Raw genomic sequence first — 17243 nt, forward strand, 5'->3', positions numbered from 1 at the left:
TTCAGATCAGCAACCCACGCGACAAGATTGAATTTCAAAGAATTCATCGAGTTGGAAAACCTAAAGACGACGGTCCTCGTCCAGTAATCGCAAGATTTTTGCGCTATTCTGACCGCGAATTAGTCCTCCGCCAAGCCAGAAAAACATTAAAGGATAAAGATTTCAACGTATTTGAGGACATTCCGAAAGAATTGTACGAACTAAGAAAATCCCAAAATAAGAAATTTAAGGATGCTAAGGCTAGAGGATGCAGTGTATATTTCAGCAAGAGATTCCCTGATAAACTCTATGTAAATGGAAAGTTTATTCCGAGTAATGCACCATTGTAATAATTTATTTGCTTTTCTTTCTGTTTTCGGCTCTTTATTGTACAACTTGGCACACTATATGCTAATCACCTTTTCCCGCGTTTAAACGCATAAATTTTTCTATATCACAAAAACTTAATTAATACGTAGTTAACATCACAAAGAAGGAGCACAACACAACATCAGGAATGTTATTCACAGTAGGTGTAGGAACGCCCATACAATTCGCTTTGGGGCAGTCGGTAAGTAGGATAAATTCAGTCTTCTTTGTGTGTTTGTGTTGTAATTATGCATGTTGCTACATTCTCAGCTTAATTCTCAGTTTCATTTGTTTTGCTACGCTATTAAATAATCATTCGCTAAGCCTATTCAGGATAAAACCATAGTCGCACAATAGGAGAAGTTAATTTTAAGATAATGTCACTCAATGCTCGAGGGATTCGAGACCTCCAGAAACGCAAATCAATTTTTACGTGGATAGAAAAACAGAAAAGTGACATAACGTTTCTTCAAGAAACCTATAGTACACCAGAAATCCTTAGTGATTGGAAATTCCAATGGCGTGGAGAAATGATCTATAGTCACGGTTCGAATCATAGCAGTGGAGTGCTCGTCCTCATTAACGAACAGCTACAGTTCGAATTAAAAAATGCCGTAATAGACGATAACGGCCGTTACATTTTATTAGAGATGACCATCCAAGACTCTCCATTTCTTTTGTTAAATTTATATGCGCCTACAAAACTCAACGAACAAGTAGCCTTTTTCGAAGAAATCCTTTCTATTATTCAAACCACCAGCTTTGACACAGAATGTAGAATTATCATTGGTGGAGATTTCAATGTTCATCTAGATGCTGCTCTTGATAACTCTGGAGGAAAAATTGAAACGAAATCTACTGTTAAAAATATTCATGATATAATGCTTGAGTATAACCTAATTGATATATGGCGAGTTCATAATCCAGATAAAAAGCAGTTTACTTGGAGGCAAAAAACGCCGATTATTCAGCGACGCATTGACTTTTGGCTCATAAGTGATGAACTACAAGACGACATTCAAAAAGCAGACATCGTCCCAGCTATCAGAACCGACCATGCAGCAATCAGCTTGTCCCTCAATAGCCTAAAAGACCAACCATTTGGACCATCTTATTGGAAATTTAATTCAAGCCTTCTTGATGACGATACTTACATACAGCTTATTAACTCTGAATATCCAAATTGGATTATGGAATTTTCTGAAGTTAATGACCCAAGAGTTTTATGGGATTTAATTAAATACAGGATCAGACAAATTACTCTCCAATATAGCAAAACTATCGCCAAAAATCGAAAAGCACGGTTACAGAGAGCGGAAGAAACCCTAAAACAATGCGAGGAAATTTACAACAACAATCCATCAGAAGATAATATTATAAAGTTGGACGAAGCAAGGAGTGTGTATGAAGCATTGTATGATTATATTATTCAAGGTAAAATAATCAGATCAAGAGTGAACTGGTATGAACAAGGGGAAAAAAATTCAAAATACTTCTTAAATCTTGAAACCAACAAAACCGGAAAAACATCGATTCGTCGGCTATTTAATTCAGATGGAAAAATAATTTTAAATTCAAAATTCATTATGAAAGAACTTGAGGATTATTACACATCTCTCTACAGAAACCAGGATTCAAGCGATGGTGACCGATTTATTCCAGATTTCACCAACAGCGTTCACATTCCTAAACTAAGCGATGATCAGAAAAATCTTTGTGAAGGAATTTTGTCAAACACTGAGTGTTTTAACGCACTATCTAAATTCCCAAATGGAAAAACACCTGGAAATGACGGCTTAACCCCAGAATTTTACAAAAAGTTCTGGAATCTTCTTGGCCAACTTATGACCGATTCCTTGAATTTTTCTTACCTACACGGCGAATTGTCTAATTCACAAAAACAAGCAATAATAAGACTTATTGAGAAGAAAGGAAAGGATAGACGTTATATAAAAAACTGGCGGCCTATCTCTTTATTAAATGTTGACACTAAAATAGCTTCGAAAGCATTAGCATTGCGATTAGAAAAAGTATTGCCTTTTATTATAAACGGGGACCAATATGCTTATGTCAAAGGCAGAACTATTTTCGATGCGGTCCGGTCAATCGAAGACATCATGGAATACACGAGAATTAACCAGATACCTGGGTTAATGGTGGCAATTGACTTTGAAAAAGCATTCGATTCTATAAGCTGGAATTTTTTGCTAAAAGCATTAAAATCGTTTAATCTTGGTGAATCTTTTGTTAAATGGATCTCTGTTTTTTATTCTAATATATCCAGTTGTGTCACAAACAATGGTTTTTCGACGCCATTGTTCAATGTTGAAAGAGGTGTTAGACAAGGAGACCCGTTGTCACCGTATCTGTTCATCATAGTGTTGGAACTACTATTAATTAAAATAAGAAGTGATCCTCGTATTAAAGGAATTAAAATTGGTAATATAGAGGTAAAACTTGCAGCCTTTGCTGATGACTTGACAACATTTGTACACAACAAAGCCTCCATAGAACATTTGTTCAGTACACTGGGACTATTCGAAAAATGTTCAGGCTTGAAATTAAACAAAGACAAAACGGAGGCCTACTGGCTCGGGAGTAGCCATAATTGTAAACAAAACTTGGGTATAGAAACTGTTAATGAACCAATGAAGATTCTGGGAATTTATTTTACGTATAATTCTCGCCTAAAACATGAACTTAATTTTGAAGCAATACTTAAATCTTTAAAGAAAACCTTGAATGGTTGGCAATGGCGAAATCTAACTGTGTTCGGCAAGATTCAAATCATTAAAACATTCGCAATGCCAAAACTCATGTACCGTGCTTCCGTATTAAATCTAGACAAAGATTTTTTGAAAAAGGTTAATTCTGTGATGTTTAATTTTTTATGGAACGGAAAAGATAAAATCAAACGCTTAGCTCTGATCAGCGATTATAAAGATGGCGGTCTGAAAATGCCTCACGTGGAGTCTGCAATCAAAACTCAGAGAATCATTTGCCTAAAGAAGTATACTGAGAACTATCATAGCCCTTGGAAACTTATTCTATCAAGGATTCTCAAAGATCACGGCGAGAAATTCCTTCTTCATTGTAATTATAATGGTGCTGATCTACCTAAACACCTTCCTAAATTTTATCGCGAGTGTTTTGAGACCTGGGCGACAGTCAATACTAAAGAAATGTCCTCCCGAGACGTCATCATGGATCAAATACTATGGAACAATCAATTTCTGCGTATTGGGGGCAAACCTCAATTTTGCAAAAAATCATATATGGCTGGAATTGTAAAGATAAAAGATATCCTTCTCCCGAACGGCAAATTAAAAACTTGGAATTTCTTTAGAGAAAAAGGGCTGAATTTTAACAGTTATTTCTTAATCCTTGGTCTGTCAAAAGCACTTCCAGACGCATGGAGAGTCTTGATAAACTCGAAAAATCCACAACCCCCTGATGCGCAAGAGCAGAGCACCACCACAAGTTTGGATTTAACTCAGTTTGTGCTCAATTGTAATAATGAAGAAATTAAGCTCAGTGAACTCACGAGCAAAAGACTGTACTGGATTCTGATAGGGAATATACACGTCCATCCTACTGCAAGATTAAAATACAACTCTTTATTTGATGATCAAAATCTTGACTGGAATCAAATTTATTTAACGCCACAAAAAGTGACTTTAGACATTAAAACAAGAATGTTTCAATTTAAAATTCTTAATCGTATAATATATACTAACAAATTGTTGAATAAAATGAGGCTAATAGATACCTCGTTATGTACGTTTTGTGGAGAGTACGAAGAATCTCTCGAGCATTTGTTTTTACACTGCAAATTTACCATAGATTTCTGGACGCATACTACTAACTGGTTAAATAAATTAAATATTACTATTTCTAGGCTAAATGACAGCGAAATTCTGCTAGGTATTACAAAAGAAAGTCCTCATTGGACTCTTCTCAATCATATTCTCATTGCTGGTAAGCAAGTAATCCACGCTAATCGGCTCAGGAAAACAAAACCACTCCTACCTCAGTTAATAGCTAAACTTAAATATATTGAACACATTGAATATTGTATCGCTAAGAAAAGGGACAGGCTTAAATTTCACCTACAGAAATGGGAAATACTTAAGTTTTCTTGAGAAATTATTGTATCTTTAAATAAGTCCTTTTACTTAATCTTCATAAATAGTGCATAATTAGTGTCAAATAGAAGTAGCTTAGCAATCAATCAAAACTTTTGTTAAATAGGAGTAGCGCTTTACGTTAGCGACAATAGTATTTTCATGTTTGTAGTGTATGCAATGTTAGAATCGTCTTTGTAAGTAATTGTCAGTAATTGTATTGTAATGTAGTGTGCATGAATCAGTAAGAGCAATAAAAAAAAAAAAAAAAAAAAAAAAAAAAATTAAAGATAATACAGTTGAACCCCGTTATTTCGAACCGTAAGGGGAAACAAAAAATGCACATTGTTGTACGAAATAGCGGGAGTTTGATGCATGACGAAATAGCCGATAGATAATTACTGAAGGGCGAGTCCAAGGGAAATGGGTATTAGTTCGAAAGAACGGGGAATTCGAAATAATCGAGTTCAACTAGTCGATCTCAAAAATTAAATTCCGCACAAGTCTGCGTGCTTTGAGCCATTTTGAACAGGAGTACACTCTTTTTTTTTTATAAGAATACAGTTTTTCCAAACCAGGCTGAATATTCTTATTTTTCTGCCGATTTTAGGCTGAAAATATTCTTATGAACATTCTTAGAAAATACCGTTTGACATTTCCGTTTTAGCAAGTATTGGGTAATCAATTACAACTGTTTGGTGTCCAGATATGTATCGTGCACATTGTGCACATGTACCATTGCTTTTCGTTGCAGCCTGGCCGTTTTGGCTTAAAACAAAGCATTCCTCACAGAGATAAAGTGACGGAAATGAAAACACCTGATTTTGTTTCAAATATAAACTATATTCTTTTCAAAATCTCAGCTTCGGGTTTATTCTTAAAATATTCTTAAAAATTCGCAAATTCCAGCCTCGATATTCTTATAAACTAGATTCTTATAAAATAAAAAGAGTGTACTCGCTTATATGGATAGATAATATAATTCGTATAATAGTTTCTAGCAATGAAAATTACACGGGTTAATTTTCTGTTTGCCGGAAACAACTTTCTTAGCGAGTTCGGTATTTCTTTTCGGCGTTGTTGTCTGATGTCCTCATTGGCATAAATTCGTATCGCTAAATAAGAAACAAAAATTACTCTGGCAAACGCGTAGATACGACAAATTAATATGATCTGTGTCATATAGTTATTCTAGCTAATATAAGACTTTTTCATAAGGCTTCCAACTGGAAATATCTCGTTCAAAATATTGGATGGATCTGGCTGCGTGGTAAAAGTAGTCAAATTAATTAGACTTTAAATATTACACCTTCCTGAATGCATCGTCTGGAGCCGATTGTGATTTGAAAACGTTTCTTTCAGATATAATTAGCGCTGGAGAGATATCATAATGCCCAAACAGTGAGGTCAACTTTCACTTGGGTGTACTGTGCATGATTGAAGAAGGACTGGGGAGAGCCTCGATTTCACTTGGAACGCCTGGCGAAAAAGAGCCAAATCATGTGTTTCGCTCGAGTGTTCTGACGGTATTGTTTTGAAGGTATTCTGACAGATTATCGTTTTAATATCTCACGGAAGAATTCATTTACCCCAGACGTGGCTAGTTGAACTCAAAGGAAGCTGTGTGGAAGTTTCAGCGAGCATAAAACTTGTAAACATGGCTCCTCAAGTGGACATACCCGCAGGTTCAATAATTGTATTGACGATGTTACTTTGTGGAAATTTGCCTTCGTTGAAATCCCAATACGTCGTTTTTAGCAGGGAGAAATACGTGGAACAAAACGTTTCGATTAATTTGAACCGTTCTGTGTTTACCGTCAGTGAAAAGTTTCTCTCTGTTGCGATCGATTCGGGCATTATGATGCATAATTGGCCTCACGTGAATTTCTCTTCCGAGAGATTCTTTAACCTTGCAAAGGGCCTTTCTCCAGCATTTCTCCGAATCGGTGGAACGGCCGAAGACTTCCTGATCTATGATGATTCTCAAGAGTTGCAAAAGCCAAAGAATTTCAGCAATTTCACAGTCACCCATCACGATTTGGACAAGATTCACATGCTATCTTCCAAAGCAGGATGGGATGTCATGTTTGGGTTGAATGTGCTTCTTAGGAAACAAGATGGATCTTGGGACGCAAGCAACCCCAAAGAAATAATGCAGTATGTTGCTGAACAAGGCTATCATTTTGGATGGGAGCTGGGAAATGGTAAGAAATACTTCACTGCAGATCAAACCTCTGTCTTTTAATTATTTTATAGTCAAAAGACAAATGTTGTTGTCCTCTGGGCTATGAAGCCTACAACCATACTAGTTGGAATTGGAATTAGGTAATAATGCTAACACTTTTGACAAGGGCTGCACGGCTGTAGGTACATGTAGTTGCTTGTGGGAGGTGGTTTAAAACTTCAGTTAGCACAAAGACCTGTAAAACACATCAGTTCTAAAAAAGACACTGAGCTGGGTATTTCCGTTGCAGTGCAAAAATGTACTTCAATTTTAGCACCGTAAGTTATAGGCTATACCCTAATGGGGAAAATGGGTTGGCTATCGGTTTCCATAATCACTAATTTGTTATGGGATGAAGGATTAGCCCCATGCCTAACACCCAACCTGGAGGGCCAGGATTTTCTGTCAGGGTGGCCTTCCCTTAGCCACGTGCACTAAGTCTTGTTATTTGTAAGGGTGCTGGATACTCAACTTATGCTGTGGTAATTGTTGCTCAGCTGCGTTACCAGTGTTATGATAAAGACATGCAACAGCCAACTTGGTGATAGAGCCTATAACATGGTGGGCATAAATTTTCCCAGCATTTCGGCCCAAGTGAACCCCACCTGGGCTCATTTGAATTTTTTTTGCAAGTTTGGGTCAATGTTTACATGTATTTCATTTTAAATTCCGTTAAGTTAATAACACACATTTAAAACTTAACCAAGCTGATAAGTAAATAAAATAAACATTGACCCACACTAACACTCACATTGGTCAGGATTAATGTGTACATTTACATTAAATGTACAAGTCATGTGTTATACTGCATCCACACACACAAGAGAAAATCATACATGTAGTGGGCAGAGCTAGTACATGCAGCAAACATGTGTAGAAGGGACAAATTTGCATCATGTAAAACACAAAAACAAAATGGCAACATGACTCTGGGGACATGTTATAATCTACTATATTAACTTGATTATCTACATGCATCTGTTTCAAAGAAGTAATTACTTATTTATTTTTCTTTGCTTTATTCTCTCTGTAGAACCTAACCATTTTATGGATCATTTTAATAAGTCAGTTTCCCAAGAACAACTCGCAAAAGACTTTCAAACTTTAAGGTCTATTGTCCAAAGCACTCCCCAGTTTGGACACTTAATTGTTGGCCCTGATGTAACTAAGATTTTAAATCACCGCAAAAGTGCAAGCTACTTAGAGAGGTAATCAAATAATGTTAAATGCAATTCCTGTCATGTACTGTACTTCTCTCTCCAGAACCAAACCTATTTAAGGATTTCAATAAGTCTGTTTCCCCAGAGGAACTTGCAGAAGACTTTCATGCTTTAAGAGCAATTCTTCACAGCAGTCCTCAATTTGGAAACTATCTTGTTGGTCCTGATGTAACAAGGGTCTTAAATCATTCCAAAAGTGCAAGCTTCTTAGAGAGGTAACCAACAGTTACTGATAAATTCTACATCCACCGTCTGCCTTATTTTTCCCCAGAGCCAAACCATTTTATGGATTTTAATAAGTCCCTTTCTCCAGAGGAACTTGCAGAAGACTTTCATACTTTAAGATCAATACTTCAGAGCAGTCCTCAATTTGGAAACTATCTTGTTGGTCCAGATGTAACAACAGTAGCAAACCACACTAAAACAGCAGTCTATTTTCAGAGGTACAGTTATGCCACTCAAATTTGCCTTGATTCACGAATTGTTTGTGGGTGCACTATATTTTATTTGAGACTACTGCACATATCTTGAAAACCACAGTGTAATGATGCACAGTTACAATCCTGATAATTTTGTGAATCCGAATTTCTCAAACCCTGAGGGAATTAAATAAAAATTGGTTCAGGAAAACAGGACCTCAAGATATTGGCAGGGATAAATTAATTTTTCATTATTTGACTTAAGGCCTCTTTACATTAGAGTTTTTGTCCCGGGATGACTTTCGTCCCAGGATGAATTCATGTCGTTGTCTGGTCATTTTCTTGTTGCTGTCTACATGTTTTCATTTCGGGATGAACTCATCCCAGGATGATTTCATCCCGGTGCTCAGGACGGGGATGAAATGTCATCCCGGGGTGAAATGTGACGAAAAATGCCATGTAAACAGTCATTCCGGGATGAAATTTAATGTAATGTAAGCACGGGCAAGATGAATTCAACTCGGGCGGGACGACTTACATCCCGGCATCCTGGGATGAACATACTCATGCAAATGAAAATTTTTTCATCCCAGGATGAAATTTATCCCGGGACGAAACTCATCTGGGCCCTCATGTAAAGAGGCCTTTAGTGAAGCAAATTCAAGGGAAATATATTTTCGTTCAAGCTGTCATGGGGTTTGAGAAATGAGGATTCAAAAAGTTGGTGTTCCACTGCATTTAGATGGTCAGCATCATTGAAAGCTTCAAAAACCTTAAATTCAAAAATATCCATAAAATAATGTACAGTACAGTACATCCACCATGGAAGGTTTTTTTGGTTTGATTCCCCTCCCCACCCTTAGGAAATAACATTTTAAGCTTCATACATGTGCTTTCTTTTAAAACATTTCACTCTTGAGACCCCCTCCCCCTTCCATTATGACCTTCCATGAGATGGGTGTGGAATCACCACACAAAAGCATAACATTCAACATTGCACACCTTATCAGATAACATACATGTATGTGTTGTATTACATTCAGTATTCTTCTTTTTTTCTTGGGTACAGCATGTTTTCACCCTTAAACTGTATTAAAAATCTCCATTCACTATGAAAACACTGAATAACATGACTGTGGTCCACAATCCCATGTTTAGTGCTACATTCATTTATAACTTTCAAACAGTAATGTACCAATTTCTTTCAATAGACTGTATTAATATTCCCGGTATTTGACGGGAACTAGCTTGCATTGGAGGCTATGTGGGGAATCTTTTCAAATGCAAATGACATGAAGCTTTTTTTAATGATATTCCCCTGCATTAGCCTCCATTCTAAGCTAGTTCCAGTCCAATACCGAGAATATGAATATGGTCTAGTGTTCATACGAAAAGTTCCAGTACATTGGTACAGTTTACAGAAGAGCTCTCAGACTAATTATGTATAATTATACATGTTCATGTTCTTACTTTCTATTGACTACTGTAGCTTTGTGTCACATGCCAAGGATGTCATAGATGCAGTTACATGGCACCAGTAAGTAATGCCATTTAAGTTCATTTTTTCTGTCACAAGTGAAAGCTCTATTTACAGTTCTATTAGGCCTCTAAGGGCTTTGTACATGTAGCCCGGGAGGGGGGAGGGGGACTACTCAGAAACATTTTGTTTTGTTAGGTCTAACCCCTTACCCGTTTATATACCATTTTGACACAAAAGGCACCCCTTTCGTATACCTTTTACTGAAAAAAGGTACCCCTTGCATATACCTAAAGGACCTGGCATTTACCAAAAACGGGAAGTCCTGTTGTCATTCTTATGTAGAGTTTATTAAAGCAAAATTATACAGCCATAATGTGTGTATGTTCGAAATATTTTAATTTAAGGTTCTTTTTAACACCTAAATTACCGACATCCCTACCCTTTCATATACCTAAACTTGTGAAATCCCTACCCTTTTATATACCTGAAACATAAAAAAGGTACCCATTTCAGGCGGAGCCTCCCGGTATAGGCCATTATAGGTAGTAGCCCCCCCCCCCCCCCCCGGGACATGTAAAAAAATGAGACCGAGAGGGAGGATGGTGAAGCTATAAGGGTGAGGTGGGGAGGAGCAAAATCATAGAAATTAATCATAAAATTTAATTTCAAATCATGAATCAGTTCTTGAAGAATTAGTAATATCAAACACAAGAGTGTTTCCAAACACCAAGAGAGTTGAAAATACGACACGCAGTGGAGCATTCGATGAACTTTGATGAAGTGTTTGGTAATGTGATGAAACACATTATTGAGTGTTTGATAGATCTTGTCAATCAAAACTAAAACTATTGTGAAAAGGGGCCGGCGGGTCGGTACAAAACATGGACCCCTCATTTGGACCTCCTTTTGGACCCCATCTGGACCTCCTTCTGGCCCCCCTATTTTTTCCAGAAAAAGATGGGATCACAATTTAAACATTTTAAATATAAATTTTTTTTTATTGAGGTTTAAAAAAAATTTGAAAAATGAATAAATTACCACAGCATTGTGCCTGGAATAATCACCATCTCACAAAAGAATTGTAGTGTTTACCACTGTTTGCATTGATATGCGACTTCAGAAAATCAAAACACCGGCAGAAATGTTTCCAAGATTTCCGTCAATCGAAGTCTGAAGCACTTCCAGACAATGTTTTCGCCGGAGTGATCATGCCAACAGAAGACTACAGAAATTAAGTAAAATTTAACTTTATTACACAGCAAACACATTTTAAAGATTTCTTCGAGACTTAAACTTAAATCTAAAGTCATTTGTAAACCGGATGAAACTGAACGGTTTAAAGATCTTACATGTAATGAAAAATTATTCCCAAATCAAATAAGCGTTTACTGTATATTTAATTGGCACGCGAGGCTGTACATATTTTCGCTCAAAGAAATAAAATCATTACACTTAAAATGACTCTCACCAAAATTACTGCATGTCATACACACAAGAAAATGACAGTTTTTTGTTCAAACGGCAAATGAAATGTATACTTGAATAAACATTCTGTCTTCACATATTCCTTGTCTGTTCTGCTTTTGTTTTCTATCCCTTATTTTCCCTTAGGAATTGAGTTTTTTTTCCTTTTGTGTTGGGAACCATTTTATCCATCAGGTGTTGCAATAAAAACACAGTGATTCAAACCTTGTTTGTTGCTCACAGTTTCTTACATGTGTAATGATCTCCAACACCATGTGGTATCTTCGTATCTCACCCCCACCATCTCTCTACATGGGGCAGCACTTCACTTCCAGTATGGAACCACTAGCTATTGTTTTAAATATTTAAAACCTGATCCGATCTTTTTCTGGAAAAAAAAATAGGGATTGCAGAAAAGGGGCCCAGATGGGGGTCCAGAAGGGGTCCAGATGGGGTCCAGATGTGGTCGAGAAGAGGGTCCAGATGGGGTGCAAAACAGGGGCGCAAATAAGGGGGTCCACGTTTTGTGCCGACCCCTGAAAAGGGAGAAATTAAAATCGTAAAAAATCTAATGTTCTGATTTCCTTTGTTTTGACTTGATGAGTTATAAACGAATTTTAGAAGACATAAAGAAGACTATCAAATGTTTATTTTTGTCTAAAAATTCTTTGAAAAAAAAAAAACATGATACATGATGCAGTGTATGCTTGTACCTATAATTTATGGTTGCCATTAAGAATTAGCTTACAAAGTCATTTACATGTATTGTTTTTTTGTAACAACAGGTATTACGTTAATGGAAGAACATGTTCCGTGGAAGATTTTTACAGCCCAGATGTTCTGGATTATTTCCTGCATGAGTTAAATGCAGTCAATTCAATACTTTCCAAGGTAGATCCTGGCTGTTCTAGATGGATGGGTGAGACTAGCAGTGCATATGGAGGAGGGGCGCCTGGATTGTCTGACAGATATGTTGCAGGCTTTATGTAAGTCGATCAGTTAAGATTGACATTCCCAGTTTCAATTCTGGTCAAAAATTCATTGGGAAGCAAAATACATGTACAGGTGACCCCTCAGGGTTAGTACGCGTCTTGAAACCCTTGAAAACCCTTGAATTTCAGGAGTTCGTTTTAAAGGCCTTGAAAGTACTTGAAATTGGTTTTCGGTCCTTAAAAGTCCTTGATTTTTTTATTGAACGTCAAAAGGCTTCACTAGAAGGCAATGAGAAGACCGCCAAAATAAGCGATTTTTTTTAGTTCTTGAGCAAGCACATCAATGGCACAACAGACTGGAAATCGTTGATTTGGGGTAAATTTCATGAAAAAAGTCCTTGAAATTTCCAAGAAAGGTCCTGGAACGTCCTTGAAAAGTCCTTGAATTTTTGGCCTGAAAAAGTGTATGAATCCTGACCCTTCTAAATGGGGTCACCTGGCTATGGATGATGGAATGTGCATCACAAAACTACAGTCAAACCTCTGTTAAGCAGTCACCCTCTGGAAATGGCCAACTGACCACAAATAGAGGTTGACCACTACAGAGGTGTTCTAAAATTTAGCATGTGTTATGGCAAAAATTGAGCTAAAATGTGAAATTAATCTCGATTTACATTTTATTTATCACAACAACAGTAATGAAAAATGCGATTGTACATGTACAATTATGTATTAATTAAAGTACACTGTCGGATGTGAGAAAACATTTTCTCTACCTTCCGACATTTCTAACGTTTGATCTGTTGAATGGGAAATTTTGGTAGGTTTACAATTTCGACTCAATACATGTACGTTTCAAACAACTTTTGCTTTGACGGCGTACTCGATGTTGGTTTATTGCAGTTAACCCCTAGCACAGCTTTGTCTGATTGTTATGGCTAACAGTTAGCTGGTACTAATTTTTATGTTCACCTGGAAGAATTACATGTATACTGATGTACTGGAGCCCTTTTTAGGTGGCTGGACAAGTTGGGACTTGCGGCTCGGCTTAACCATGATGTTGTTATACGACAAACATTTGTTTCTGGAAACTATGCTTTACTAGATGACAACCTGGAGCCAAACCCAGTATGTACTTCATTGATTAATTCCACCCGACTGCTACAAAGCAGTCCAATGCATGTGTGCCCAAATTGTGGTGTAGCTTATTTGGATGCTTGTGTGCTGAACCTCCTGCCCCTCCTGCCCCTCCTGCCCCTACTGAGTTGCTTTTTGCATTTGTCATTTTGACCCAAATGCCGTCCAGGGTGTTTTCAATGTTCCACACTATTTATTGTCATTGAAAGTATACAACGCACATTCCATGTGGATCTGTTCAGTAATTTGTAATAGTTATTGGACTGTTCATGAGTGGAGTACAATTCAGGGAGAAATCGGGCGAGTAATTTCAAAATCGGCAGAGCGCGCAGCGCAAGGCCGATTTAAAATTACGAGCACGATCACTCTCCGAATTGTACGACACGAGGTCAAATTACTAATTAATCGTATCAATAACAAAATTCGAGGTTAGGAAGTCTTGGAGAACCTTTTTTGTGTGAAAAAGTCAAAGATAAACTCAATTGGTTGTGCGAAAAGCAGGAAAACAGCAAGAAAGAACCCATTTACATGTGCATGATTGACGTGCGAATGGCGTAGGTGTCCAATTACAGGTATCCATTTGAAGTTGCTCAAATTGGATACCTGTAATTGGACACCCACGTGATCGCGCGCCGATAACGTGACAAATAGGCGCGTGCAGAACCAATCAAAATCGAGAATTTAGTTATAGATACGATTAACATTTACATTGTATTACAACCGCAAAAGGTGAAATTTCTAATACAGTAAGTGCCAGCTGCCCTTGTCCTATTAGTAGACTGATCACTGCCTCACTGCTAATCTAAACTTGAAAAGAGAAGTTGTGAACACTCTATCCTAGCGTAGAAAATACCGTGCGGACATAATGTAGAGACATAAAGTGTGCCTCACCTTGTTTCTAGGACTACTGGCTTTCTTTGTTATACAAGCGACTTGTAGGAGTAAAAGTCTTGGAGGTGAAGGGTGGAACAGAAGAGAAGCGAACGACCCGAGTTTATGCCCATTGTTCAAGCAGGTACTGTACACTGTACAGTGTGTATGTGGTATATTTTGTTTCGTTCAAGGTGCATGTAGACTTGGTTTGTAAAATGCACAGTGTTGGGCCATATTAGTTTCATTCTCATTAATCGACCCGGCATGTTACTATAAATGCAGTAGCAACATTTAAGCAACATGGAGCCATGCTAACTCTTCTATACTTAATACATAATTAACTTTTTTATTCAGACCAAAATTATTTGGACCAACAAGAGAATGTTAAAAAACAACCTACTACATTTTAATGAGCACCTTTTGACTGAAAGCCTTTTAAATAATATGGTAAAATAACTATGGAAAAATAAAAAAACTAGTTCGGCAGTCGAGTGTTCAGTAATTAAAATATATACAAAATAAATGTATTTCCTCGTTGTTGTAAAGTTACGGATGAACCAAGTTTTAGAGAACTCGGAAACAATTGTGTTACCACAGCTTCCTAACACTCGTTTATTCTACCATAACTCCATGGAAATGCAGAAATCTCAATAAGGACACGCCACATGTACGTCCCTTCACGACCTGCCTGATTGTTCCTATACCAAGGAAAATAGGAATAATACATGTACATGTAGATACAATGTACTCTTCCTGGTGCGATGAATGACAAACACCTTTGAAATGTTTTAGGCATTATCCAAAGGGTTCTATCACGCTTCTTGCTCTTAATATTCACAAACATGATCCAGTGATCCTTCAACTCACTGACGACCTCAAAGGAAAAGATGTCGACGAGTATCTGTTAACCCCAGAGTACAGTGATCTAAAGTCAAAGTAAGTACAGTTCACACTGTATTATTAATTTATTTACTGTGTCATGGATTTTAGCGAAATCTGAACTTGAAGAAATTCAGTGGCCACCAAATCGAGTACAATGAAAAAATGTCCGCTTAAATCAGCGAAGGAACATTTCAGTGACAAAGCAAATACAAAAGAAGGTACGGATGGATAGAAATTGAGATTGCGATATGGGTTTTTACCATAAAACGTTTTAGCCTGAACAGTTTACAAAGAAATTCTTGTTTGTTTGTAACATCTTCTTGAAATGAAGTGTCATCATTATAAGGCAACTTCAACTGGCAGTTAAGCCCCGGCTAAACGATCAAAAATTTTCGTCCAACATCATGTTGGAAGAGCATGCTTGACCGTTTAGCCGCCTCTCCCAACATTGCATTTAAATGCTTTCCCATGTTTTCATCCAACATTTTGCTTCACGCGTAAATGTTTGATCGTTTAGCCAGCCCTGCAAACAAAGCAAGCTTAAGCGGGAAATAGCAACCAATCAGAAACCAAATCTATGTGACGTCGCGCCATAATTTCAGCGGTAATACGCACGAAGCGTTATGTGGGCTCACTTTGGTAGATGTTTGATCAAACATTGTTTGCTCGTTTAGCCACTCCGTGTTCTGTGTGACCAACACGATGTTGGACGAAAATGTTTGATCGTTTAGCCGAGGCTTTAATGAGAAATCTAGTACAGGAGTACAATGTACATGTTTATGAGTTTGCCTTCTGACGGGTCGTAAAATCTAAAAGATCATTCCTAAAATCAAATGCAGTAATATAACTAAAAATCATTGTCGATGATTTGTAATTTTCAAAGAAAAAAACTGCTTCGCTATCATATTGAAGTATTTAAAGTATTTTGTGACACTAAAGTCCGTGATAACAGGAATGCGTACGAATTTCTTAAATGATAAATGACGTCCACTGCATCATACTCGAGCGACTATGAGTTTTCTGTTGTATCACATGTACGCCTGCCTGTAAGCACTCAGGACTCTAATGTCGTTTGAAATACTGTAAGAAATGACCCCAATTCCCGTCACAATGTTCGTTTCCCGATAATATTTTGGTCAACTTTCAAATGTTGGCCGAAAGTCTAAAGACAGGAATTTGAGACATATCTTCTTATTATCAAAACAAAAATCAAATACAGTAATGCTTACATGTACTTTTGTAACAGGACGGTCAGACTGAATGGAAAAGTTCTCAAACTAGTTGATGACCGCACCCTCCCAGACCTTGAGCCGAAGAGTGTCCCGGGACATGAACCTCTCATTATGCCACCTCTGACATTTGGGTTTTATGTCATCCCAGAAGCCTCAGCGAGTGCTTGTGGTTAATCATGAAATTATCACATTGCCAAAAGAGTTGGTGTCAGAGCACAGTTTTTTCAATTAAGTGTATTATTTGGTGGTAAAACATTAGTTTTTGTGTTAGTATATGCAGTATTTGTTTACAATGTCAGTAAAATGCAAAGTTATGCTCGACAGGTACAGGTATGTATGGTAGAAAAATGGCAAGCTACAATTTTGTGCTTTTTGGTAAAAAAAAATGAAACAAAAATAACACAAATTTATGAACAAACTAACAATGACAAAATGCGAGCAGCAACAACTATTATACGTATTAGCTCAACTTCAGTCAAAAGAAAGCCAATCAATACGTCATTAACGCTAGATAGGAATCTATCGTTGACTTCTGGCTCGAAAGGCGCAGCTTTTATTATGATTATGTACATGTATATCATATGAAATTGTGCACACGATTGAATGTGTTCAATTCAAGATTTGCATGCTTTAGGAGTATCTAATAAACATAAAATCAAAGTAAATAATAAAATTGACTTGGCGACGTTATTGCTATGATCTTATTAGTTTACGTTCATTTTTACCTCACACTGCGCGGTTTTTATTGCAACGTTGCGTTACAAAACTGCACAATTCTAAAAAAACCCTTTGTTTTCCCTTTCCGCTCCCCCTCCCCCGGCCTTAAATACGGCCGCTTCGTAGACTGAGAACGGTGTTTGTGACAAAAATAGCAAAAAATAAATGACCAGTACGAACTTGTGGCTCGG

General features: G+C 37.2%; 1 protein-coding gene across 3 annotated transcripts; it reads left to right on the plus strand.

Moving 5' to 3' along the window:
• Positions 1 to 5944: 5944 nt before the first annotated feature.
• On the plus strand, positions 5945 to 17218 carry LOC144643403 (heparanase-like). Of its 3 annotated transcripts, none has more exons than XM_078502639.1 (8): positions 5945 to 6676; positions 7730 to 7904; positions 9825 to 9872; positions 12065 to 12265; positions 13228 to 13339; positions 14251 to 14363; positions 15014 to 15157; positions 16350 to 17218. In XM_078502639.1, the coding sequence occupies exons 1-8, from the start codon at positions 6130 to 6132 to the stop codon at positions 16507 to 16509; spliced, it is 1500 nt and encodes a 499-aa protein (XP_078358765.1). In that variant the 5' UTR covers positions 5945 to 6129; the 3' UTR covers positions 16510 to 17218. The 3 variants fall into 3 exon arrangements, with proteins under 3 accessions (XP_078358765.1, XP_078358767.1, XP_078358766.1); XM_078502641.1 differs by lacking the exon at positions 7730 to 7904 and adding an exon at positions 7960 to 8131 and having other exon boundaries at positions 5946 to 6676; XM_078502640.1 differs by lacking the exon at positions 7730 to 7904 and adding an exon at positions 8188 to 8359 and having other exon boundaries at positions 5946 to 6676.
• Positions 17219 to 17243: the final 25 nt, after the last annotated feature.

This window comes from Oculina patagonica, chromosome 2, assembly GCF_052425735.1.
Source record: "Oculina patagonica isolate OP01 chromosome 2, crgOcupat, whole genome shotgun sequence".
NCBI lineage: Eukaryota > Metazoa > Cnidaria > Anthozoa > Scleractinia > Oculinidae > Oculina > Oculina patagonica.